The 27144-nt window shown below is 35.9% G+C and overlaps 1 protein-coding gene across 3 annotated transcripts in view; it reads left to right on the top strand.

The window, feature by feature from the left end:
• LOC110829364 (uncharacterized) overlaps window positions 1–26137 on the top strand; it is a 39054-nt gene extending 12917 nt beyond the window's left edge. The window contains exons 8-18 of one of the 3 annotated variants that reach the window (XR_002542949.2): window positions 906–1087; window positions 2571–2883; window positions 5507–5621; window positions 10537–10627; window positions 12303–12436; window positions 12806–13036; window positions 14041–14186; window positions 14457–14563; window positions 19431–19582; window positions 19855–19943; window positions 20503–26137. Coding sequence is in view for 2 of the 3 variants with exons in the window: in XM_022063014.2 (XP_021918706.1) it covers window positions 906–1087; window positions 2571–2883; window positions 5507–5621; window positions 10537–10627; window positions 12303–12436; window positions 12806–13036; window positions 14041–14186; window positions 14457–14563; window positions 19431–19582; window positions 19850–19943; window positions 20503–20542 (1605 nt within the window). In the remaining variant the exon portion in view is untranslated. Of the gene's footprint in view, window positions 1–905; window positions 1088–2570; window positions 2884–5506; window positions 5622–10536; window positions 10628–12302; window positions 12437–12805; window positions 13037–14040; window positions 14187–14456; window positions 14564–19430; window positions 19583–19849; window positions 19944–20502 lie in introns of all 3 variants that reach the window. The other 2 variants (XM_022063014.2, XM_022063015.2) reach the window with 2 other exon arrangements.
• The last annotated feature ends 1007 nt before the right edge of the window (window positions 26138–27144 follow it).

Raw genomic sequence — 27144 nt, 5'->3', positions numbered from 1 at the left:
ATGGTACAGGCATAGAAAAGGTAGAACAATTCACTTACCTCGGCAGCGTAATTACCAGAGACAGAGGAGCTGGATAAGATGTCAAGGCGAGAATCCGCAAAGCAAATACAGCCTTTATCCAACTGTATCCCGTTTGGAAAGCGCGAGAGGTCTCATTATCGACGAAGCTACGGATATTCAGGACAAATGTAAAAGCTGTGCTCCTTTACGGATGTAAAACTTGGAAAGTCACTGCTGAGATCACCAAGTGTCTCCAAGTATTCATCAACCGCTGCCTCCGAAGGATCCTTCGCGTGTTTTGGCCCAACATCATAACAAATGAAGACCTTTTGAAACAAACAAATGAGGAACCAATAGCCACACAAATTAAGAGCAGAAAATGGAGGTGGATTGGACATACCCTGCGGAAGGACCAAAACGCTGTCGTAAAGCAAGCACTCTCCTGGAATCCCCAGGGACGGAGGAAGAGGGGAAGGCTAAAAACAACCTGGAGGAGAACCATTGAAGAGGAGGCAAAGAAGGAAGGAAAGATCTGGAGGGAGCTGAAAGTTCTGGCTCGTAATAGAACTCGTTGGCACTGCTTTGTCGAGGCCCTATGCTCTGGCTAAGAGCGACAGGACATCAATCAATCAAATTCAAAAATCAGCGATGTAAGAATTATGATTTAGAATAAGAAGCAGTACGAGTAACATTGTAAAACGTTATAAATAACAGTAAAAAAAAATTCTCACTTTTTGACTTGCTGGTTTCAAAATCGGCGTTATTCTGAATTGGCTCAAATCGAGAGCTACCTGTACCCATTTTAATTAAATTTGATTTTAATTTTGGAATTAAAAGTGTTATTCTGATGGAATGTTACCTAAGTGAGTATGTCTATATATGTATATTTTCATTTCTCTTTTCAGAGACTTGCTATTGAAATCTCTCGGAGTAATGTGACTGCCACTCGTGCTAATGGCAGTAATGTTCCTGACAATGCTATCAACTCAGGAACTTCTGGAAGTGTCATTTCACCTGTTAGTGGTAACTCTGTATTGAACATACATCTGCTGGAGCCTTCTGCATTGTCTGGATCCTTGCCATTAAGGTTAGAGTATATTGGGTAACCCTTTTTGATTAAAGTTCACCCCATATCAGTTATGCTGTGGCTGTGACATCTTTCAGAAGGCTCGTATATTGTAAACTGGATAGTCTGAAGAATGAGAATAAGAAGAATATTCAGTTTTGGTATGTTTCTTATATTACAAAAAATTGCCTTGTTACTTAATCCAAGTTTTCTTGCCATTCTACTATCATTAAGTGTGGTAAGAATCATATAGTTGGATGACGGTGAATAAGAAGGAAAGTGATATTGCATTATGAAAAGTATAATATGACAAATTTATTGGAGTTTTTTAGTTTATCATAAATGTGCACCAAGTGTAATCGGTTTCTATTTATTACTCTTAAATTTTTAAAGAACAGAAATTTATAATAGTTTAATTAATTTCCATGTAATAATACATAACAGGGTGGAAAATGATAAGTATTTTGTACAGCTGAGATTTGTGGTGATTGTATATAGCGCATGAACAATTTATGGTGTTTTTCATTTTGGAAGCTTGTGTTGTTGACAACATGGAATGTACTTGCCAGCTTTAAGTACTTTAAAATATGATCTGCTCATGAGTATTTAGATTAATGGTGAATGGAATTGTGGTTGGTAGGATAAACATAATAGAACTCTTTCATGGACATTTGAAAGAATTTTTTTTCTCGTTGTTTCTGAAGATAGTTTGCTTTAAAAACTGAGTCAGCACCTTGAAATAAAAGCAGACCCCTTCTTTGCACTTTATGCTAACAATTTTGCTTATTTGTTTGCCTTGGAACTTGTGTTTAATTTTTGTTTATCAGCAGCTGCTTCAATAGTGATAATGAGATAAAACTCAAAACTTTTCAAGAGACAAAACTTACACCTTTAATTTTATCAAATTAACAGCATTTGGTAGTTTAATGAAGGTAGTTAAAATTGACTATAGATGATTTTGTGTAATACCTTTTGTACTGAATGTTTCACTGTATATGCTAATGCTCTGTATGTGTGTTTCATGGTACCACTTTTAATTTACAATGTAAGTAACTGGAGCCTTAGCACTGCAATTTAAAACTTTTTATAAGTTCTGCATTTACATTTACATAAATTTTTGCATACAAGTTGTTTGTTGAAAATACCCATAGGTCAGCATTGTACGTGTGTAGAGTCATTTAAATACATTTACTCTGCAAACTAATTTGATGGATTCATTGATTTTTTTGTGTGAAGAATTTACTAAACTACAGGATTTTCTGCAGCAGGTTGATGGTTTGGATAGTTTTCAGAGTGTAAAATTTGAGTCAGAGTAGATGTTAAAATTGTTAAAGCATTATATTCTTTTTGTCTTAATATGATGGTTTCTTATGTCTTTTGATCAGTCTCTTATGATGAGTCTGTGTGTATTTGTTCATTTTATTTAAGCATAAAATTGATTGTAGTTTGTGTAATTTTCAAATTTATTCATGTGTTTTATATCAATACTTTTCTTCTAATGCAGGACACCAGATGCTGTGAATGCAGCTGCTGTACCTAACACATCAACTAATCCCTCTTGCCACTTAATAAACATCCCAGTGCAACCAAATGATTCATCTGCTCATGCTCTGTCAAGCTCTTCTTGCCCTCGAGGTGGCAAGAATGTAAATTCTAATGTAGTAGCACCAAGAAGACAGCAGCACCATGGTAACGGTAGTAGTTCACCTGATAGCAAGGATAGTCATCACATGGTACCTCTCACCACATCTGTTTCATCTCTGAATCTGCTTAACACTGCTGTAGTTTTGTCCAGTTGCAGCAGTAGTGAAAGTGAGGTAAGGTTTTCTGCTTGTGCTCATAAGAGTCTCATGGTATGTTAACATAATAGAATAGGCGTTTGTAAATAGAACACTCATAATTTAGTGCCATGTAATTATTTTTAATTAGCAATTTATGATTCTTAGATCTGTAACATGAGTGTGTGTGAGACTGAGTATGGAAACTGAAATTCATGGATATACTGATACGAGATACGTTTTTTCTTCTTCTTTTTTTACTCTGCACTTCTGTAACTGAAATAAAGTCAAGTTATTACAAAGTATATTCTCATTCATTTAAAAAGTACTCTCTTTGTATATTGTGCATGTTCTCATAAGCATTTCTTTCATTTAATAATCATGACTGTATTAGTAGTCTGTTTTTGCACAAATTTGCAACATATTTATGCTGAAAAATTGGTTCATACAACATTGTTATTGCAGTGAAATCTTCTTGGGCTGTTAGTCATATCAGTATGGAACAAAAATTCAACATTTCTGAAACTGTTTTCAGCAAAATCTTCACAGATTAGCCAATGTTTGAAGGATGTTTATGTGAAACCCATTCATAGCTGTGCTAGCGAATATGGCCAGTCGTCGATGACATGGCTGTGTTCATTACACACCAACTGTCAACCACAAGCTGTGTGACAAATTAGATGTATTATAGAAAATGGGAATAGTGTGACACATAATTGCTGGCATTCCAGGTGCAAAATCCATCCAGACAGAACCAAGGTTGTTTGGTTTCTTGGTGCCAAGGATTGAAAACCAACTGAAATTCATGGGAGAAGGCATAGTGTGTATTGAACACTTTTAAGATCTTCATACCATCATCAAGAGAAAGAGGCCCATCATGCTCACAAGGGTTGTTGTCTCATTGCATGACACACCTGTCCCCATTGAATCACACTGTCCAGGACATGCTGCATGTGTTGGGGCATCCCTCATACAGCTGGTTCTGTTATGATGTGTTTAGCCAATTCAGGATGATGCTAAAGGACCATAAGATTTGACTCAGATGAAGATACTGTGTCTGCGGTGGTGCAGTTGCTGCAGCAGCAGCAGCCTATGAAATTATTTACAGAGGGGATCCATTACCTGGTCTGTTAATGGTATTCCAGTCCCTGCACTATTTTTAACCACATCTTTGTTTTCTGGAACAGTCCCCAAACAGATTTTATTTGAACAAGCCTTGTACATATGTCCATTGATTTAGTGGTGTCCAGTTGCTATTGACCAACAACTTGGCCAAGGGAGAGAGCAGTGGGCAAAGTTCAGACGTCAGTCTTACATCTTACCATTGTAGCTCAGTGTTTCTTAAATAGGATGTGACTAGTTTAAGAGTGTCTAAGGTGTTGAAGCATGGAAGTAACTAGATTCCATGATTGATTGATGCAATCACAGTGCCTGATGAATCACTAACTTAACATGTGAAATTTGTGTTATGAGATGTAAATGCCTGGTGTTAGTATGGTATTTAATCCTTTGTAATACATCATGGCAATAATAAATGTCATTAACACTAATCTTGTTTATATCAATGAAGTATGTTAACTTCTTTGATGTGCATTACTTTTTCACTGCTTTCCTAAAAGAGTCATTATAGGGTAAAAATCTAAACTATTATAAGGGCTAGGGTATTATGTACATATATAAATAGAACTCACAAAGTTACTAAAACACAAATTATAATTACAACTTTTTACATACTTATTACTACTTGAAAGTGGTAAATGTCATCGCAAGTCTCAAAATCACACTTAAAACATGAAATTTTCAAGAGTGTTGCATCTATAGTTGCATGCAACTTCAAATTCTACAAACTAGATGACAGGACTATGCAGACCAACAAGAATGTGAGATTTCAGGTTCTGAGGATGGTGCCCTGATGATGGTGGCATTAAGCACCTCTGAAATGTCGGTTTCTGCAGGACTACATGGTTCAAGATCCCAGAGGACAGTCTTCTTCAACAAAAATGTGTTTTTGTAACTCAGGGAATAAAATCTAGTGTTGCAGCAATTGAATAACATATTCTTTGATGTGGACTATGTCAGATTTGGAGTTCATGGTAGTGCACAGACATTCAGTTACAATCACATGCTGTAACACTAGAATTAAGATAATTCTGCATAGTGGTTTGGTGACAGATATTTTTGGCTCAACTTTACAAGATGGTTAAATAGAGAACTAGTTTTGCACTGCCTGAACTTAAAGTTCTGTGTTTCATTGAAGAAAATAAGACAATGTAGCAGTGTAAGATTTGTTCTGGTTAATGACTGATACATGGTTGGAGAAAACAGAACAATTAAAGAACATGGCTTACACATCACCTTGATGATGGAGGCAGCAAGTGCCTCTGAAATGTTGGTAAACTTCTACATGACTAAATGGTGTAACAACTCAAAAGATAAATTTTTCATACTATGAGAATCTCAAATCTCGCAGATTCTCCATAATGGCAAATTTGAATCTCTCCTTTCCCCCTTTCTGCCATATTGTCTTAATTCTTCAAAATTGTAGGCATCTGATGTCACATTTATCTTGGATGAAGACAACAGCAATATGCATACAAATGTACTCTTCCAGGGTTTTTTTTATGTGTTATTGTTTGCAGTAAGTTTTGATTTTGCTTCACAGTATATGAGTGAACCCGAAGGATATAATGATGATTCTGAGAACCATAATACAACTATTGGTACTGCGGAAGAAAATTCCAATGATGAGAATGATGTTGATGATGAAACTATGTCAGGTAAGTACACATACTTTAAAAGTTTTGAACTAACATTACTTTGCCAGTAATAAGATAGTATGCAGTAGAATAGGAAAGGAAAAGTGTTATTGTCACTGGCTTAATGTGGTTAAAGATGTGGATGAGTACAGAACACAAGGTTCAGTGCTTTATATGATTCATATAACTAATGAATCTTCATAGTAAATCTATAAATGTAATTAACAACATACCTTCAACAATTTTTGCAAACTGCTGTAAGACTTTGAAAATTGCATTGTAAGCCATTTCAGGTGTAAAATTATGTTATGTTTTGGACATTTTTAACAAGATTGGTATTAAGATTGCTGTCTTCTGGGTTGTAGCACCATGTAGTCTGGTAGAAGTTTACTAACTTATCAGAGATTCATGCTGCTTCCGTCATCAGGGTGATGAGTGTATTGATGTTGGAGGCAGCAAGGAGCTCTGAAATGTTGATGAACGTCTGCCAGGCTAAACAGCAGGTAAACATCTACCAGACTACATGGAAGTACAACCCCAAAGACAGCCATCTTTGTACTCACTGCCATGAAAACCTCAAATCCCACCAAGATTGGTATTATTAATGCATACACATCACCTCAATAAATATAGCTCTGAAGAAAAGGATGTTGATCTTGGAAAAAATTGCCACTGATTCTGAGCCAGAAAGATTGGGAAAGCATCTGTAGCAGTTGTTATGGGTATTTGGATATAAGAAAATGTTGTTCCATAAAATGATGTATTGTGTACATGACACTATACTTTGTTGAATACCCTGACACATTTTTTTAAACAAAATTTGATCAAAAATTGGGGTGTGCATCCTATTTGTGATGAGATTGGCTACACTAGTCATTCCATGTATCATCTCAACCTTTATAACTTCCTCTCTCTTTCATATATCTATGAGCAGCAGCAAGGTATGAGTGGATGTTAATCTGCAAGGTACTGTGCACATATTTTGCTAAACATAAATACTAGAAGCATTTATTTACATTCTTTACAGTTAGTGAAAACAAACTAATTCAAGGGGCAAGAGAAATTAGAAATTTCACTGCTAGTAGAAAATGCCAGTGAAAGGTATATAAGATACTGGATAAAGAAGAAGTTGATACAGCAAAGTAGTTTTAAGTGCTTAGTGCTTTATGTTTATTTTTATCTTCATCTCAAATGATTTTATATATGTGAAAAAGGACACATTTATGTAGACCGATGTTTATGTTAACTATTTTTATGTTACACGATGTCAGATCCTTTTATATTTAAATCTGTAATGGAAATAAGTGAAGGACATTACTTTAAGTTAACAATATACTTTGTTTTATATTTGATTTGATACTTCAACAAACATACCGTGAAACATTTTATTTTTTAATTAACAGAATGTGCTGGATAGTTTATTTGAGGATGTAGGGTATTCAAGAAATTACAGTATATGTTAAATATAATACAAATACTGAATCAGCATTGAAGGATGTTCTTTCACCTGAAAGTATTAAAGATTTAAAATATTTCATTGTTGAATCTTAGGATTAAAACAATCTTTTGTTAAACATAAAATCAGATTGAATGTTTGCAGGGAGGTGTGTACTTTTGTTTTGCATATCCCATTATGGAGATAGTTGTTTGTAAGGTTATATTTTTCTAGCAGCTGAGAGAGTGAATAATGTGGCCTGGATTATTGAGGCTGTGATTTAGAACTTGCACTACATTTTAAAAATGATTTGTTTTTTTTTAAAATGAACCTGGACAGCTTGTGTTTTGCTCTGGTGAGGAGTTCCAAATTTTTTCCAGTTTACTCTGTGTATGTAAAGTAATTGTTTATTTTGATATTTTATCAGTTTAATTTGTTGATAACGTGTAAATTATTTGTTGGTTATAAGTAGAAAATCTTTTGAATTTATCTGTAATATAACAAATTAACAGGAGAAGTTGATATTTTACCTTCAAATCTGCACACTGTTTTTCAAGGTAAATCTAACAAAAGTGAGGACAGTCATGTGGAAAACTCTTATTGGTCATGAACCAGAAACTGAAGTTCAGAGAGTGTACAAAGGAGAAACAAGGAATGCATGAGGGAAAAGATTAAATTTATCAGAAGCATTAGAATGGGATGAAAGTCCTTGATACATTAGTAAATGGCCTGTTTAAATTATTTACAGTTTTATTTTTTAATATGAATGGCTTTATTATAGTCATATATTCACAGCCCTCTCGATGTTCCTGTAATTACGCGCGTGCTGACTATTTATTACTTTATAGGTATTTATTCTCTTATGATTGGTCCTGCATTTATAATCTGTCCTCTGTGGACTCCGCCGTAGATCAGCTCAAGTCGGTGGTTACTGATGCAATAAATTTAGCTATTCCAAATAAGCATTCTAGTAAGTCTAAATTTCCTATCTGGTTTTCCGGTACCTTAAAACATTACATTAATAAAAAGAATCATTATTTACGTCGGTTCAAAAAGTCCAACTCATATGAACATTATACCTATTTTGCGCACTTTCGCAAATTAGTTAAGGCAACCATTAAGTTTGATAGGTGTTGATGACAGTCTTAAAACACACCCTAAGCATTTTTGGAAATACGTTTCAGATTTCAAAAGGAAAGATAATTCCTTTATTCAGCTAAAAATTGGTGATCAGTTTGTTACTGACCCCAAACACATTGCTGATGAATTTGCTACTCATTTTGAATCAATTTTTAACACTTCTTTCTGGTCTGTTAGTCTTACGGATATTGTTACTTCAGATTTTTTGCCCATCGCTCCTATTTCTCCTACTGAATTTAGCAAGGCGATCAAGCGCCTCAGACCTTCAAAGTGTGTGGGGTTAGATGGAATTCCTTCGTTAGTAATTAAGGGTTGTTCTGATATTTTTACTCCCTTATTAACCTATATTTTTAATTTAAGTCTAAATAGTGCCATCTTTCCGTCCCTGTGGAAACAAACAGCTGTTGTTCCTGTGTTTAAAAAAGGAAACAGTTCCACTGTTAGTAATTATAGACCCATCTCTATTCTTAATAACTTTTCTAAAATATTTGAATTTATTGTTTATGATCATTTGCAAAAAAAAATTAAGTACAGATTAAGTCCCACACAGCATGGTTTTTGTAAATTTAATTCCACAGCAACCAATTTGGTTACTTACCTTAATTCCGTTTTACCTACAGTGTCTACTCAAGGACAAACTGATTCTGTTTACTTTGATCTTACTAAAGCTTTTGACTTAGTTCCTCATTATATTCTTCTTGGTAAACTTAGAAACTTTGGACTATCACCCAGTTATGTTGATTGGTTCCATAGTTATCTTTCTGACAGACAATCCTTTGTTCGTGTATGTGGAACTCTTTCGTATCCTTATCGTGTTAAGTGTGGAGTGCCGCAGGGTTCCACCCTAGGCCCCTTACTTTTTAATATATTTATTAATGGTATTTGCGACTCCATACATAACTCACAGTGCCTTTTATTTGCTGATGACTTAAAGATATATCGGAGTATTAGCGATGTTGATGACTGTAAACTGTTACAGGACGATATTTGTTCAATGCAAAATTGGTGTCTCGTCAATGGGATGCAACTTAATTTAAGTAAAACGACTGTTATATCGTTCACCCGAAAGACAAACAGTATTTACTTTAATTACAAATTGTGTAACAATCTGGTGGCATGTTCTTATTGTGTTAAAGATCTCGGTGTTCTATTGGACTGTAAGCTTTATTTTCATCAGCACATTAGCTATATATATTCACATAGCTTAAAAATGCTTGGCTTGATTCGGTATATTACTTTTTCCTTCTCCACTGTTGATAGCCTATTGGTTTTGTACAGTACTTTCGTTCGTTCCAAAATTGAGTATGCATCCGTTTGGAACTCTATTACTAATACTGATTCCTTTAAATTGGAAAGGATTCAAAGGAAATTTGTAGCTCTATGTTACACTAGATTCTTTAATGGCGTTTGTGCATATAATTATGATGATATATTAGTTAGATTAAATTTCTTATCGTTACATTTAAGGAGGAGGTTTTTGGATGCGCTTTTCCTCATTAATGTTTTTAAAGGCAAAATTATTTGCTCATCTGTTTTTGATACAGTTAGTTTCTGTATACCCATTAGGTCTATCAGAGACTACTCTACCTTTACTGTACAATGTAATTTCAAGGCCAGTCCCTTTGCCAGATGTGTTTCTGCTGCCAATGCAGTCTGTAGGGGCATCAACATCTTTAACAAAGATCGTATTTTGCTTACGGATGTCAGTCAGCTTTTTAAATAATAATCATCGATTTTTTTTGTTTATTCATTTCCTGTGTTGACTGTATTTTATTTTGTGATATTAATTTTATAAGTTTTTTCTGTTTTGTTTTATTTGGTATTATTAATTGAATTATATTACTTGGGTATATTTAGTTCATTTACTTATTAATTATTTTGTAATAAATTAACACTGTACATTTATATATTTGTTTATTGTTTGTTTGTTTTTGTATTGTAATGTTTGTATTGTTAGTGCTTGGCTGTTATTGGCCTTTTTGGCTGTTGTTAGGCACTTTAATAAATGAATTAAATTGAATTGAATTTATATGTATGAATATTTTTTTCTGCCCTAACAATAAAATGTTTTATATAAGACAAATGGATATATTAAATTATTAGGTGAATGTTATAGAGTTATTAATTTATTATATAAATTACATCAGGATGTTAACTACTTGAAAGCAAAATGGAAGTTGTATTCATACAGTATTCTGAAACTTTAGTGTATCTTAAACTCACATGTTAGTAAAAAGGAAAGTGACGAAAATTATCGCTGTGCTTGTGATATAAAAACAGATCAACTTGTACTGTATTTCAAAATAATGTTTATATTTTTTATTCTAACACTTGGCATTATGTTTGTTTCTGTCATCATAGGAGAAAATGATGTGGAATATTCATTGGCTGCTCAGTCAGTTCTGTTCAGAGAACGAGAAGCAGTGACAGATCAAAGTACTGGGCATGCAGGGTAAGTGTCAGAATATCCATTCTAGGAAACTACTGGTAATATACTGCTGCAAGCAGTTGGGAAGTGGCAGCTTGCAACTAGTGGAGGCTGTGCATACAGAACAGAAAACCTGAGAACTGGGTAAATGATAACTAACTTTCCCTAGCCAAATTTTGTAAAAGAATAACTGTTTTAACCAATTGATTTTTCTTTATTTTCTTTCAACAGAGATGATCTCCAGTTACAGAAAGCTTAGACAGTGCAATGCATGCTCTATAAAAAACATTGTAAGATGTGAAAACACTCATTCTGTGAATTAATAACAATAGTTAAGCTGTGAAAGCTGGTCATTTATTATTACAAAAATCTAACACTCATTAGGTACTCAGCACAAGTGTTATGACATAAATAAATGTTCAGTAACTTTAAACGTTGAAGAAACGGTGGAGTTTAATCCCTTACAGGCACAGAGGATTTTCTTGTAGCCTGTGTGTCCAGACTGGCTCTGGGTCCTACCCAGCCTCATTTCCAGTGGGTACTAGGATTATTTCCTGGGGGTAAAGTGCTGCTGACCTCTCACACCCTTCTAATGCCAAGGTTAAGAATGAGTAGGAGCTATTCCTCCTCTCCCCTAAGTACCAACATTGACGCATGAAGTGGCTTACTTTAGTACATATGTGTGAATGACCTGTGCATAAAATGAACTCATGTAGGGCTTATCATGTCCTCATATATCAACTGAAGAACCACTAGACATATTTTGATGGGTTACCCCAAACTCTTACAGTCAGCAATTACATCATGGCAGACATGTGAACTTGTGATTTTAAAGATACTAGTGTCACTCAGACTCTGTCTAGGGTTGTCATATGGTATATGGCAATAGATAATTAAAAAATGTGCAACTTTTGTTAAGGTAATTTTTGTGTAGAATGTGATCATGTGAACATTTTCTTTGACTTTTATTTTGAATTTGATAACTCATTTACCATTGGTTTAGGTATATGAAATTTTGTATGGAGTTATATCATAAGCATACTTGACAAATTATGCATTAAATATTGTTTGTAAGTTAACAGTTACAAACAGTGTAGAACTTTGAGGTTGTATCTGACCAATTTAACATAGGTAATCTGAATACACATTTTCCAGACGACATAATGACTGTAACAGTTGTCATTCTGTGACAGGCAATGATAAAAAAATGTGACCTCAGTGTGATTTAATCATATGACCGTCTGTGTTATGAGCCCAAAAACCAACACATTAGCTACATTGTAGTGTAAGAGATAGTGCACATGGATATTGGTTGCAGCCATGTATAACTGATACTTGAAATGTTGTTGTATTGGATTTATTGTTCACTCTTCTTTGTGCAGTATGTTGAACACATAATAATTAACCATTTAAGGTTGCTGTCAGTGCATTCACTATAAGATTAAAGTGTTAACTCAGTCCAAATGTTCTCTTGACGTACATTTAGACACACACACAGCTAGGAGCATTCAGAATATCAAGGTGCAAGGGATGCATGTGGAAACTGTGTACTCCATAGCAAATTTTGCCTTTCCAGTCTTGTTTTTACTGGAACCAGAAGAGCTAGGTCTGGTAATTATACATACAAATATAAGTCTATTTGTGATATGCTTTCCAGAATTTTGTATTTTGTAAACATGTTTCTGTACTTTGTTACTAGAATGTCAAGAAACACACTGTCAGAGAGTCTTGAGGATGAAATAATGCTTCTTCACCTGTTTGAAATGCAAGATCGAAATAATTCTACCATTTCTGAATCGTCACCTTGGACAGCATCACCCTACAATAAAGCTAGTAAGAAAATTAAAAGTATGACTAATGTACATAGAATTCTTAGAGTAAAGATTTTTAACAAAATATTATTTAAAAATGAAAACATTAAAATGCTTTCTAGTATGATGCATGCTTAATCAAACTCCAATTCAGTCCCCATCTGTACATTGTCACTCTCGCATTATGTCCATGAAAGCATCAGAACATAAATTCCCTATGTAGTTCCAAAGGGAATTCCTGGTAAAATGCCATCACATCTGCCAAAATCTGTAGCATTAAAATGTTCTATTAGCCCTTATAATGAAGTCCAGTACAGTGCCCTAATATTTTATTTCCACTGGCTCTACAGACATTGTAGTGTAATTTTTGTTATTCATTTTTTATGCATAGGGTCTGGGTTTAAAAGTTCACAAGGCAGTCGCACTGTAAAACATACATTTGTGACTGATAGAGGTGTTCTGGATACAGTGGAGTTGGACGTGGCACAGTTGGTATCTGGTCGATCGAATTCAAATCATGAAGGAGCCCAGAGTTCAAGTGGACCAGAGGGTCTGGCCAGCAACTCCTCTAGTTCATCTCATACAAAATCAGGCTGTGGTGTCCATCTCACAGCACCAAAAGGTAATCATCATATTCATTAGTGTCCTCTCCTTATTAGTCTGTAATTTTTGCCATTAAGTGTGTTTTACATTTGGATACGTCACAGTTTTCTTATTCTTATTTCTCAGTTGTTCATGTTTTGTTGCTGGGAAGATTAATTTTTGAGGATGTCGAAGGCCTGTTTTAAGATTCTGTCCCAGAATTTGCCTCTAGTGACTGGATAACCACAAAAATCTGTTACTACAAGATCATGCCTTCAGGCTAGAGCTTAAACTTTGGACCTCCTGAATACAGGCAGGAATGTTGGCTGCTGAGCAATAACATTGAATACATATGCTTTTAAGTGTAATTTTAAAACAATCAGAAACAAGTAACCTTTCCTGAAGTGTTATTACTCTATTGTATCTGTGATGTGTGGCTGGTAAGATTGTTGTTTTTGCTTGTTGAGAAACTTGTGAAAAGTTTAATCTCTTTCTAGACTACTAAATCACAGTTTACTGAAGTAAGCAGAAACTCAGAGCTTGGTAGGTAATTTGATTCCATGTAAAAGTAATGCAGAGATGCTGAATTAAGCCTTGAACAGCTCTAATTTTATAACTTTTAAACTATAGATATTGCAGATGACTGTCTTCTGGGTTGTTGCACCACGTTGTCTGTTAGGAATTTGCCAGCATTTCAGGGGCGTTTGCTACCTCCATCATCAGGATGATGGAACGATAGTAAACTTTTACCAGACTATATGGTGCTATAACCTAGAAGAGAGCTGTCATTTTTTAAAATACAGATTGAATATTATGTCAGTTTAAAAATTTTACTGCAAAAATTAAATGGACTCGTAAAAATACTAATACACAACACAGAACACTGAGGGATTTAAATTTGCTTGCTGAAGGATTAATGTTCTTATTCCCATGTCATTTGACACTATACAACATCTTCACTTGAAACAGTGTCACAAAATAATCAATCTGAACTGATCAGTCTCTGTCTCTTTATTGGTAATATTGTTCTTTTATGCTGTCTAGTTTCATTAGGAGCTTCTCGGAATGTACTTGCTCCAAGGCAAGCAGTGGCCCTTAGTAGACAGGGTCAGGCCCCTGCTGCCACTTCAACACCAAGCCATTTAAAACATGCACAGTCTGAGTGGATTGAACTAAATTCGGGCCGAGAGGTGTGTAAACCTAATTTAACTTTTATTTATTGTTTCAGACTTCTTTAAAACATACAGTTTAGTTTTGGCAGAGTTGTAATTTCAAAGTTGCATAGTTGGGGTTGAATTCTTGGCTTATGTTTGAAAAAATACATACATTTTTATTCTGTATCTGAATACATTAAAAATTCTGTTTTGACCGAACAAAGTTTTATGAGACTTAATTCTAATGTAATTTTTGTTAATTATGTTTTAAATTGTAGAATGCAGTATTGAAAAATTTTATTTCAGGAACGTTTGTGGGCATTCAATAACTTGCTGCAGCAGTTACATTTGTCACCATTAAGCGATGATAGTGACAGTTCACCCAACACAGCCATTCTTGTCACCAGACTTGGGTATGTCTTTCCTGTGCAATTCACTCAAAAGCAGTAGAAATAAAAACAGTATTTATAAATGCATTTTAAACATAAATTACAAGTTTACAGTGAAACCTCGATGCATCGTTTTCGGCGGGGGTGGGAAATAAAAACGATAGATGCGGGAAAACGATAGATGCGGGAAAGCATTAAAAATTTAAAAAAAAACAATGTTTCTCTTTCAAAGTTACTTCTTTTTACCAAAAAAGTCTTTAATGGACAACTGGTTTGTCGAAACTTTACGTTTTAGACCAAACAGAGCACTTTCCACGTTCAAAATGTTTTCCTCGTCACGTTCGCTAATATTATGGGCATAAAAGAACGACTTCACTTTTGCCAATGCAGCGTGTGCTTCGGCAAAACTCGGCACAGCTTCGGGCTCGCATTCGTCGTCTTCCTCACCGCTCCCACCCCCTTCGCGATCGTCACACAACTCATCAATCGTGTCGACTCCGCATGTAGCAAGCTCGCTGTCTACTGCCGCGTAGTCACCAAATTTAACCACGTCTTTCACGGCGCCAAATCTATTCCAGTCTTCGTGAAAGCCATCATGCCCATCCACACTGACGTTAGAGTCTGCTTCTGCGCGAAGTTCACACCCGTAGCCACCTTTGTGAAAACAATTCAGAACAGTTGGTTGGGAGACATGCCGCCAAGCTGCCACTGTGAAATGAATTGCTTGTAGCACGTCAATTTTCATGTTGACATCCTTCCCAGCATCCATTGCACATACAGCTGTTTGCACAAGGCGCTTTCTATACAACTGCTTGAAAGATTTTATGATGCCCAAATCAAGGGGTTGCAAGACGCTCGTGCAATTTGCTGGATACTGCACGACTTTCACATTTCGTAGAAATGTCGTGTCCTTCGGATGAGCGGCACAATTATCAACAAACAGCAAAATCTTTCTGCCTTGTGCGCCCATGGAGGCATCCAGAGAACTTAAAAACGCCGTAAAGATGTCTGTTGTCATCCAAGCCTTTTTGTTGGCGTGATATTTCACCGGAAGTTTTTTCATGTTTTTGAAACAACGCGGTTTTCGTGATTTTCCAACTACAATCGGAACCCGTTTGTCACTACCGTCACTGTTAACACACAGAAGAACAGTAATTCGGTGTTTTGCACGTATTCCCCCGTGGCAAGATTCACCTTTCAATGCCAGAGTCCTATCCGGGAGGGCGTTGTAGAAAAGTCCGGTCTCATCCGCATTATAAATGTCCCGCGGCTCATATCCCTCCAGCATTGTTGGCAGTCTCTCGAGCCACAGCTCCGTTACTTCCACATCCACAGCAGCACTTTCGCCGGCTAACTTCTTGTAGACCATACCATGTCCTTCTTTAAACCTACTAATCCAGCCATTCGACGCTGCAAAATTTTCAATATTCAGTCTTGCGGCTATCGTCTTGGCTTTTTCCCGCAAGATGTTGCCATCAACAGGAATTCCTGAGGCCCGCGATTGCTGGTACCAAGTGAAGAGGACACTTTCTAGCTCACTGAAAGTTGATTTTCTTCCGGATTTCCTTTTTTTGCATGAATTACCGCACTTGTCAGTTTGTTTTCGGATTTCTTTCTTCTTTGCAACTATTGAATTTAAAGTAGATGGTGCTAATCCAAAGCGTTTAGCAATGTCGATTCTTTTTTCAAATGGATTCTTCTCCACTTCTTCTATGATTTTTAATCTTTCTTGAACAGTTCTGACTTGCTTTAGTGGGCGAGACATGGTACAGGAATAATAACAAAATAATTAACAGGAGTAAGAGGAATAACAAAATATTTACGGGAACAACAACAAAAGTATAGACTGGAACAATAACTGGAAGAATGGAAGTACTGTTACTGCCGAACTCAACGAAACGTAGCTGTAGAAGACACTGAACCACTGGAAACGAGATGAACCAGAAGAATGAAAAGTGCCGCCAGCCTTTCCTTTGTACTTGTAATAAAAGCATTTGTGAAGAAATTCACAGTGCACATGCCATCTGGCATCGCTGGAACGAAATATGAGTGCACCGTAATTAAAATCGTAAAATTTCTGACAATGAGCACCCCCATTCACTCCAACTATCACCCCTGCACCGCTGACCCCTCATTTCAAAAGGATCTGTGCTGGTTGGGCGACATAACAGGTTACCGCTACTGTGTATTCCAAAAACATTGTGCGTCTTTCGGTATTAATTTATCTCAAAACCCAGCATTTTAATTTCTCAGAAACGATCATTGCGGGAAAATTGTGGGCCGGGACTAAGATTTTTGAACGATCGATGCGATAAAACGATAGTTCGAGGAACGATAGAAGCGGGAAAATGTAACATTATTTTATATGGGATGTATTCGGGACCGAACAAAACGGACGATGCATCCGGGAAAACGATAGTTTGGGGAACGATGGATAGAGGTTTCACTGTAGTTAGTGTATGCAGCAAAGTATTGCTAAACCAAGAAACAGCATCTGTATCAGAAACTCTTTAGATGTTGCTTTGCATTGAACAGCAGTATCTCATTTTTATTTTATATAAAAGTAAGTTTGTGTACATTTAAAAAATCCATGAATATTCAGAACCTCAGGCACTTATGCTGCATTGTGTTATGCATGTTGATATCACAGTTTGAGTAATTGACATTTTAATTTTTTTGGTAACAGAGGTTTTAAAATCGTAGTATCAGCATGATCTCTAGTAGAATGATGTAAGCCAGCCGCAGTGGCCACGCAGTCTGAGGCATGGACCTCTTGCGCCTGGCCACTGGGACCATGGGTTCAGGTCCCGCTCAAGGCATGGATGTTTGTCCGCGTCCTTTCTCTTCCAGTCTGATGGATAAAGACTGGCCACGGAAGGCAAGGCGAAACCACCGTAGTATCTTTGCAAGAAACAACCCTGAAATGGGGTTGCAAACCAACCCTAGGATTGATGACTACAAAAAGAAAAAGAATGATGTACATACAGTAATCTCTTGACAACCATGGATTTCAAGTATTTGCTTTTCTCCAGTGCCAGTCACAGTATTTGGTTCTGTGTATCTGTGATTTTTAATTTATGTATGCATGGAAAGAGTTAGTGGCTACCACATCAAGTTCACCTTTACTGGGAACATGGCTGTAATGGCATCTGAAATCAAGTTTCTAACTTACAGATTACCATTGTGGAGCTTTGTGTGACACATTTTTCATTCATTAATTTATCGAGTAGGTCAATGTTTGTTTCATAATGGATAGGCCTTAAATTTTACAGTAAATTAAAATGAGTGCAATAAATTAAGGTGAGTCAGTTAAAAAAACATGGGTACATGGGTCCCCTCCCTTACTCCAGCCCCTGGCCTTCATTCTTTTATACAATTGTGGGTTTCCTTTGATTCTGTTGTGCAATATCACAGCCAAGTCTTTCAGTATAAAAACCTAAGGTTTGTTGATTCAGTATAGGGTGATGTCTTCAATGAAGAGAACACTAAACCTATTATTCAATTCAATTCATTTATTTAAGTGTTTGCCAACAGCAAGAAACCAATAACAGGCAAACACTGATAATTCAATTCAATTCTCATTTATTTAAGTATTTGCCAACAGCAAGAAGCCAATAACAGGCAAACACTGATAATACATACAATAATAATTAAATAATAATGAAAAATATCACACAAACAGATTAACTAAACTTGTACATGTACAGTATTAAATATAACAGCCAAATACAGGCAAGCCCAAAATAGAAACAATATTATACACAAGGAAAAATAAATGAAATAAAAGCAAATAATCGACCTGGGAAAACACTGATATAAATGTAAAACTCTAAAGAAATACAAAAAACAAATAACCAAGCTAGATCATCCATCAAGACAACCTATCTAGATCATTTCCCTTATTGAGAACATGCCCTCAAGGGAGACAATGTTTATGCTAAATATGTCCAAAGATTTACATACGTCATTTGCAGCGATGACACCTGGCTGAAGGACTATGTCTTAGTGCACTGCTCACACTAAAAGTAGAAATATTATGTATTTGCAAATAATGTATTTTGGCTTCAGATGTAATGTGACATCAACCTCTGCCTTTCTTCTTCAGTGCATTGCATCAACTACCATTTTTAACCAGAACATTTTATTAGATTTTAGCTTTATGCTCATATTTTCTCATAATGCAGTTTTTTTTTCTTTACCCCAGCAACTCCTGATTGCCTATTTTGCTTGCATCTAGCAGTGCCATTTTATCACTCACATTTCCATCATGAAATTTGAATCAAAACACCCATTTATTATCTGGAATATAATCCTTACTTATCACACTGTATTCATTGAAATAAAACTATTTACCGTAAAAAGCACGTAATATACCATTTGTTACGACTTCAGTACATTTTCCACCCTTATTAGCCACAAAAATTTTGTTTGTTACTCCTCATCACATGGTTACAACTGTGAACTGCTATACTTGATTGGTATATTTATGTCTGATATTATTAGACTTACATATTTTTTTATGTTTAGTGAAGGAACAGGTATCTTAGGCTTTGACGAGTGTTAACAACAGCTACAGTTCCTCTAACCCCCAGTTTGCCTTAAGGCCCCTTGGTCTTGCCAATTGAAATGTTTGTCAGAAATGTAACCTCTGCAGTTGGTGAAGAGTTGCTGTGTTGCATTCCTGGTTTCCTGTATAATCTATGAGCTAACTGGTTTCCTGTATATGTCAATATCCAGGAATGGGAGGTGGTCTTCTGGGCTGAAGATGGAGATCTTCAGCCCAGAAGGCTGTGAAACATTGGTACTCACCTTCAAGTCAACAGCCCATGGGACCACCATGGACATCTTCACTGCTGTGGGAACCTCAGATCTTGTGTTTTATGACTTGTAGGAAAATCTCTGAAACATCTACAAATGTGAACAGGGACCACTCCCCATCACCTCCTAAGCAACCACATTCCCAGGGTTCATACCCACAAATAAGCAGAGATACATCATCATTGTTTAGTTGGACTCCACCACTTTTATCTACTGTACAACATGGTGAGTTTTTATATTTACAATGCAGGTTTTCATATTAATGAAAGAGGTTTATATGTGATTTTCATATCACAGAATATGTTGGAATTTATAGCAGAGAAAGTTTGACTAGCTGGAGAAAACAGTATATTTTTTACATAATCTTGCCAATTTTTAAAATCTTCTTGTGATGAATTTGTAGTAGATTAATTTATAATTATTGTGACTTCTCATGTACACTTATTCAACAAAAATCAAGTGTTTAAAATTTGAGTGATTTTAATTGTTTAGCACAGAGAGAGATGGGTACACCCAGGAAAGAGAATGACAATGGAGGAAGGAACCAACCTGAAAAAGAGGAGGAGAAACAGAGAAAAGATAACAGGTAAATTTGCATGTATCACATTACTACAGATAGATAGTAACTGTTATTACCTAGCAATCCTATGGTCATTTATGAGAAGCTAGGCATTTTAGTTTCTAGTGATGTCCATAGTGTGCATTATTTTACCCTGTTTGGGAGTGCTTGTGGCCCACAGGCCAACATTTGTCTTTGGAGTAGATTTGTTTTCCTCACAATCTGATTTACTTAATCATTTGTTAGAAATATCTAATAGCCATTGCAGTCCTTGATTCTGAGATATAATTGACACTTAATGATGTCCTAAGTATTAATATCTAAGGTGTTCAGTAATATTGCAAACTGCAGATAACTAAAGAAAAAAATTGTCATGATGTTTTAAAAAATTGTATATTTTTAGGGTCACCATTCCATTTATTTTAACTGTTAAAACTTAAGTGTATTATTTTACATTGTATATATTAATATATTAAATTTCAAGCATTAAAATTAATGCCACTGGTTAAACAGTTTTATTTTACCTGTTTTAGATCCCATGGCATTGTATGAGGTTAAAATCTGTTTTTCCTTTTTTTCTTTGTAGCTCAGCAGATGACAGAAATAAGCCTTCAGGATCATCTTGATTTAACATTGCATGTTAAATTTCTGTATTATTAAGTTTCACATGTATTTAAAATCATAACAGAATCTCAAATATTTGTTGACATCGCATATTACAGGTAAACAGTATTGTATCAAAAGGCCTGTGTCATGTATTAATTTGGTGTATTGGAATTTGCTGGTTATCTTCTATATTGTAAGTTTTCCAGCACAAAGGTGAAGCTAATTTTTATTACTTCATTAAGTAATTTCAGTCTGAATTTACAGTGTTTTTGTATTAAAGAACAGATTATTTTTGAGTGTCCCACTGATCACTGAACCTCTCAGGTGGAAGAGCTGGATGCTCCTCCTGTAACACTGGCCCGCAGACATTCAGATTGCTAGCGAAACTAACAAACCCACAGACTAAACATAAAAAATGAAACTTACCCCAATTACAGAAGGTATTGGAAGTTCTCTCCATTCTGAACACATCCCTGACACCCCAGTAAAAGGTTAACATTTGCTCTATTAGCAAGCACAATTACAGTTCATGTACTGCTGTCAAAAGTGATTTCAGTTTTAGGAGTTTTGTGGTAGTTTGTGCTGATGATTTTGAAGCCTTGTTCTCTTATTTGAACATGTGAGGGATTTGCCTTTCAAGCTTAGCACTGTTTTTCCCGTTTCTCTTCAGTATTGATCATGTCTAAATTTATTTACAGTTCTGTAAATAATGGTACAACACAGAATTATAACCTCCTGATGTTTTTGCCACAACCTCTTCTCTAACTTTTTTTGGTAGTTACTTTTCACATAGGTATCATACATGAACATTCTTTGTTCCCATGTGTATCACACAGGCAAAGTACAATAGTGTGATTCAAAGCAACATGGGGCTTGGCTTCTAGGATTTTACTAGCCCATAGTACACAAACTCACTTCATGGTAGCTGTTCTGCGATTTGCTGGGAAACAGGTTAAACCTCACTGTACAAAGTGTGTACTTCATGTCTGTAAAGCAGCAGAAAAATCATGTATTTAACCATTGCTCAGGTCCAGAAATTATTGCATGTTAGTTAAATAACCACAAGACCATTAGTAACTAATTTGATTTGATACGATGACTGTAATATGCATAGCAAGTGAAACACTGCCACTTTATCTTGTCAAATAAATTTCAGTGTTTGTGCTGTAATAGCTAAATTTAAACAGCTATAAATTTATTTTGTGTGATGATACATTATTAGCTACAGCATGAGTAATCTAATTCTGTATGCCCTATGTTAAAAAAGACAATGCGTTGTTCATATTGCAATATATTTTCAACATAACTTTTACTTTTAGTTATTGAATGTAAGACTGATATCAGAAATGGTTAAATAAAATTGCCAACTATTCTAAAATGTTAACATTCATCTGAACAATAATTGATGGTACGTGCCCATTATAGGATATTATTTCTTTGTTGGAATGGACAAAATTGTGAAGGTTTCAGTGTATAAGGAAATATAAGCTGTGTAGGATTTGAGAAATATAAGCTTTAATGTTAGGAAGGCTGTTGTGTAATATGTTCTGTTCCATACAAAGCAGGTGAAACAGTCACAATTTATTAAAAGCACATAATATTTTAAAGTGACACTATTTATTAAACAAGTGTGTATAGTTTCTGTTACTGGTATTGTTGTTAGGTGGTGATAGAAGAACAAACTGGCTGTGTGTTTCAACTGAATAATCTTTCTTACATTAACAGAATCAGAATCCACCTTTGTGAGTGACTAGTGAAGTGGTCTCAGTCAAGGCCCACAAGATATAAAAGGCTTTTTTTTGCAAGGACTTTAATTTGGCATGAATAATTGTATTTTTATATTTTTTAACATTTTGGTCAGCATGCATGGAGCATTATGATCAGAAATAATCATTATTTGATACCAGAACTGACTTCTGTTATAGGTAGGACTAGTCCACATTACTGAACTTTGCATAGAATAAAATATATTAAGTTCGCTGATTGGCATGTTCTGATGTAGTGAATGGTTTCAAAGCTGCATTTAATCACCACACCAGCAAGGCTTAGGGGTCACCAGCCATCTTTAACTTTTAGAAGAAAACTGTTCTTCCATGTACCCATTGAGTGGACTACTGTTACAATTGTTTTACACCATGTAGTGTGATGTATGTGATTTTCAGTTACATATTCTAAAGTAGTAACTCTTGTGATCCTTAACTTAGTATCTGATGTATCAGATGCCATCTCTGTTTCCATCATAAGGGACTGATTTAAGTGCTTCCTAGAAGAATATAACTAGGTTGTGCACCCAGCAATATGCAGAATTTTCAGTTTATATGTGTTTTCCATGCTACATAGATGGGAGGATAATATCAGGATGGATCTGTGGGAGATAGGAGTTGAAGGTGACTGGATTTTGTTGGCCCAGGACAGGGCCTGGTGAAGGGCTTTGGTTAAGACATTGCTGAACCTTCGAGTTCTGTAAGCCATCTAGTTAGTTGTGTTTTCCATGTAAACAAGGTAGCTTATAGATTTGTATGCTTGCAAGAAGTTGGCAAGCAGCACATAACCTTGGATTAGGTTCCCCTACTGTGATCATAGACTTGTTGTCAGACCTTGGGAAACTCCTTCGAAATAGTCAGTCTTCTAAATTAACACTACTTGGTAAAACAGAAAAGATGGAATTGTGATGGTGGCAGTAATGAAACAAATTCTTTGTTTTAAAATTATTTTGCACTGATTTTAATTTTACCAGAATTATCAAAAGGATCTTTTGCATCTTTTCTGTATCAAAAGTAAACAGTAGGCAGCAGCCATATCATTAACATAAGTGCAGTGCAAACAATACTGTGCGAGTGTGTGATTGCATGTTTGACATGTATTCTAAAGTCCACCCCACCAGCCTTACTGGTCTGACACTTGATTTAGGTATGGTGATTAAAGATAATGTAACGTTCTTAGCAATTGGTTGCTCAGTTACATGAGAACTATTTCTCTCAAGGAATATGCATAGTGAGAAGGAATCAGACAGGATTCCCCACTGCAGGCTGCTGTCAGTGATGAGCTACAAAATGATAAGTGGAATGTGGTTAATTATGCACACAGTGAATACTTGGCACTGTCACATATGGAATATTCTTTTTATTCTGCCATTTGTGCATGTGAATGAGCATATAGGTGTATGAAACCAAGTAAATGTGACATTATGATTCCTCTTTGACTATATTATCCTGTAGGAATATTCTGATTTATGCAAAAATTTGTTTTGTTTATTTTCCTTGTATCTGGGATTTTAAAATTTTCCTACATCAATAAACTGTATATACGAGGTGCGATCGGAAAGTTTCAAGACTGTGTCAATAGAGGGCGAACCGGATGTAGTACGAGCTTCTGCCGCTAGGGGGTGCGGCCTACATTCATAGTGAATCAGTGTGCCAGCCGGCATCATCGAATTAGCATTTGTTTCTTAGTTACGGGCGTTTTGGTAGTGCATTACACCGACCCTCCTGCGATTTCGGAATGGCGTGTGCATCAAATTTTGCCAAAGACTCGCCAAAACGGCTACGGAAACCTATGAAATGCTAAAGCAAGCATTTGGGGAGTCCGCAATGGGTCGTGCACAAACTTTTGTGTGGCATTCACGTTTTAAAAATGGCCGAACCTCTGTCGATGATGACGAGCGTTCTGGATGACCATCTTCGAGCACAACGCCCGAAAATGTTACGAAGATTCGGCAGGCCATTCACGAAGATCGACGTCGTACCATCAACGACTTGTGCGACATTGTTGGGATAGGCTATGGGACCTGTCAGCTGATTCTAAAGGAAGAACTCCACATGCGACGCATCATGACAACGCGCCAGCGCACACCGCCCTCAAAGTTCGGCAGTTTTTGGCCTCAAACACCATGGCCGTCATCCCGCACCCTCCTTATTCGCCGGATTTAGCTCCGTGTGACTTCTTCCTCTTCCCAAAGATGAAAATTCAGCTAAAGGGAAGGAGATTTGAGACGATAGAAGAGATTCAGGCAGAATCGCAGATGGTGCTTGACAGGCTGACAAAGAAAGATTTCCAGGGATGCTTCCAGGCTTGGCAGCGGCGCTGGGGTCGTTGTGTTCACTCCCAGGGGAACTACTTCGAGGGTGATGGATGAATTTAATACCTGAGATAAGTGTACGGGTTTTTATAGGCGCAGTCTAGAAACTTTCCGATCGCACCTCGTATGCATGTATGGTGTGTGTATGTATGTGCGTGCGTGCATGCATGTTTCTTTTATTCCCCTTTCTTTCTTTCTTTCTTTCTAGAATTCAAGTAAATGGAGTAATCCATGTCAGATGTATAAAGAATTTGTTCAAGATCCATTGTTGTAGGTTAAATACTTTCTAACTTATTTACTTTATTCTTTACTTCTAATCAGGCTTCAGTTCATTGCTAATTAATCAGGTGCATAGAGAAATCTAATTGACTTGGCATATGGTAATTTGGGACACCCTTAATTAAAATTACATTTGGATGAGTGGTACCTGTTTACAGAAAATATTTGTAGTTGCTTTACATGGAAGATGCATATAAAATTAAAGTAAATCAGGTTAATGCTCCTTGTGGCTTTCTGTAGATTATGCAACATTAGAACATAATTACTGAATCACTGCTTATGAATAATTTTCAAATTTATAGTACTTCTACCAATATTATTGTTTATTCATTAGCCTCTATGAGCTGGGATAGCTCAGTCAGTATAGTGACTAGCTAGAGGCTGGGCGATTGGGGTTCAATCCCCGACGGGCAGAGGATTTTTCCTCTATCCTCTGCATCCAGACCGGCTCTGGGGCCCACCCAGCCTCCTGTCCAATGGGTACCGGGGTCCTTTCCCGGGGGTAAAGCACGGTCGGGGCGTTTTGCTGACCACTCGCCCCCATCTAGTGCCGAGGTCAAGAAAGAGTAAGAGCTATAACTCCGCCCCCCCCCCCCCCCCCCAAGTGCCTGCATAGGCATGTAGTGGGACGCTTTACTTTTTACTTTGCATTAGCCCCAATGAATTGAATGTCAAAATACATTGATCAAATAGCATTTTTTAATCTCATTCTGCTATTGTCGAGTGAAAATTTTGAATGTGGTAAAGTGAATTACTATGCAGTTGCACAGACTGTCATTAGCAGTAAGTAGTATGGTTGATATCAGTAACTTTAGAAGACACATATTGCTGCTCAGTAAGCTAATTATCAAAAGACTTGATTTTTCACTAGGAAACTTGTTATTTCAAAACCTGAATTACAAAATTAGGCATACACCTTATTTGTTCATAGAATGTGCTTTGTAATATGACTTGTCCAATCTGTGAAATTATTTCTCATGGTATTATAATGTGAATAATATGCAGTAGATGGCTTCTTAAATACTTTTAGTATAATTTTCATATGTTGCTGTCTTATTTTTTCTCCCCATTTCATTTCTGGAACAATTTTTTTATTTCAGAATGATTCTGATAAAATAAGAAAGAGAAAATAAGATTTGTAATTCAAGGTTTCTGCTCCAGTTCAGTTCACTGTAAGTAACTACCTAACAAATAGACATAAAGTAGGAATATCAGTAGCCTTTTCACATGTTTGTTGATTAAAGAAATGAATAGACTTGTTGACTGTCTCATTTCTTCTCCATATGCAGAGCTCCAGTAATAATATTAAACATAGTAGCCACTTCATAATATTCACTCATGCTTAATCTCACAGCATACTTTATAATAATATTTCTGTACTTGACATTGATATCGTAAGTCACTTATTTTAGTAGGCAAGTTTATTTCTGGAATCCTTTCCATATGAAACTTAATTTTTACTCCATATGTTTTATTTCATTCCAGAAAACATTTAGATGATATGGACACAACTTTGAAAGTTCACTTTTGAACCCTATATTTTATTTTTATTCTAAAACATTTACTAAATACAAACCTAACTTTTGACTGTCAGGTTAAAAAAGTTTGGGTTAAAGTTGTGTTTCTTACATTCGTACAAATTTGTTTCCATTAGTATGTATAATGCTGTATTTACTTGTGTGATGTTCCTCCTCTTCCCCACTGTTCTCAACAGTAAATCGGGGAGCGGCAATGTGCAGATCATTTTTCTAATAGGTTCTTGGTGCTTTACAACAAAAAGTATCATCTTTACAGAACTGCATTTGCTATATATTTCTCCCTTTTATATACTACCTGCAGCTTACCTTTACGTTCTATCTCAGAGGTTATCATTCTTTTCCCTATTATAAAGCACTCACATTCATACTGAAAATCATAACCAGCAATTCTAAACTAAAGTATTTTGTGATTGATATACCAAGAAAAACTGCATGGCAGACGTACATGCTGCCAAGGACTGTGTTGTCATCCAGAAAAGGGGAAAGCTATTTTCAGATTAGATTAGTGTGACTTTCGAACCTTTTATTCACAAGAATGAATGAATCAGACCTCAGTTGACCTCTTGTGTGACATCAGTGATGAAAACTGCTAAGTGGAGGGCATTATAGAACAAAAAAAAACATCTTTATTTCCTTCCCAAAAAAACAGAAAGAGGACATTATACAAATAAATATGTATTAGTAAGAGTATATTATGTAGATTATCTTTACTTCTAAAATATATTTA

The sequence above is a fragment of the Zootermopsis nevadensis genome, unplaced genomic scaffold (genome assembly GCF_977971745.1).
Source record: "Zootermopsis nevadensis isolate Lab colony 2312 unplaced genomic scaffold, Znev_1.0 Znev_ptg000019l, whole genome shotgun sequence".
NCBI classification, from domain to species: Eukaryota; Metazoa; Arthropoda; class Insecta; order Blattodea; family Termopsidae; genus Zootermopsis; species Zootermopsis nevadensis.
Note: the sequence above shows the minus strand (reverse complement) of the source record. Positions and strands in the feature narration are given on the sequence as shown.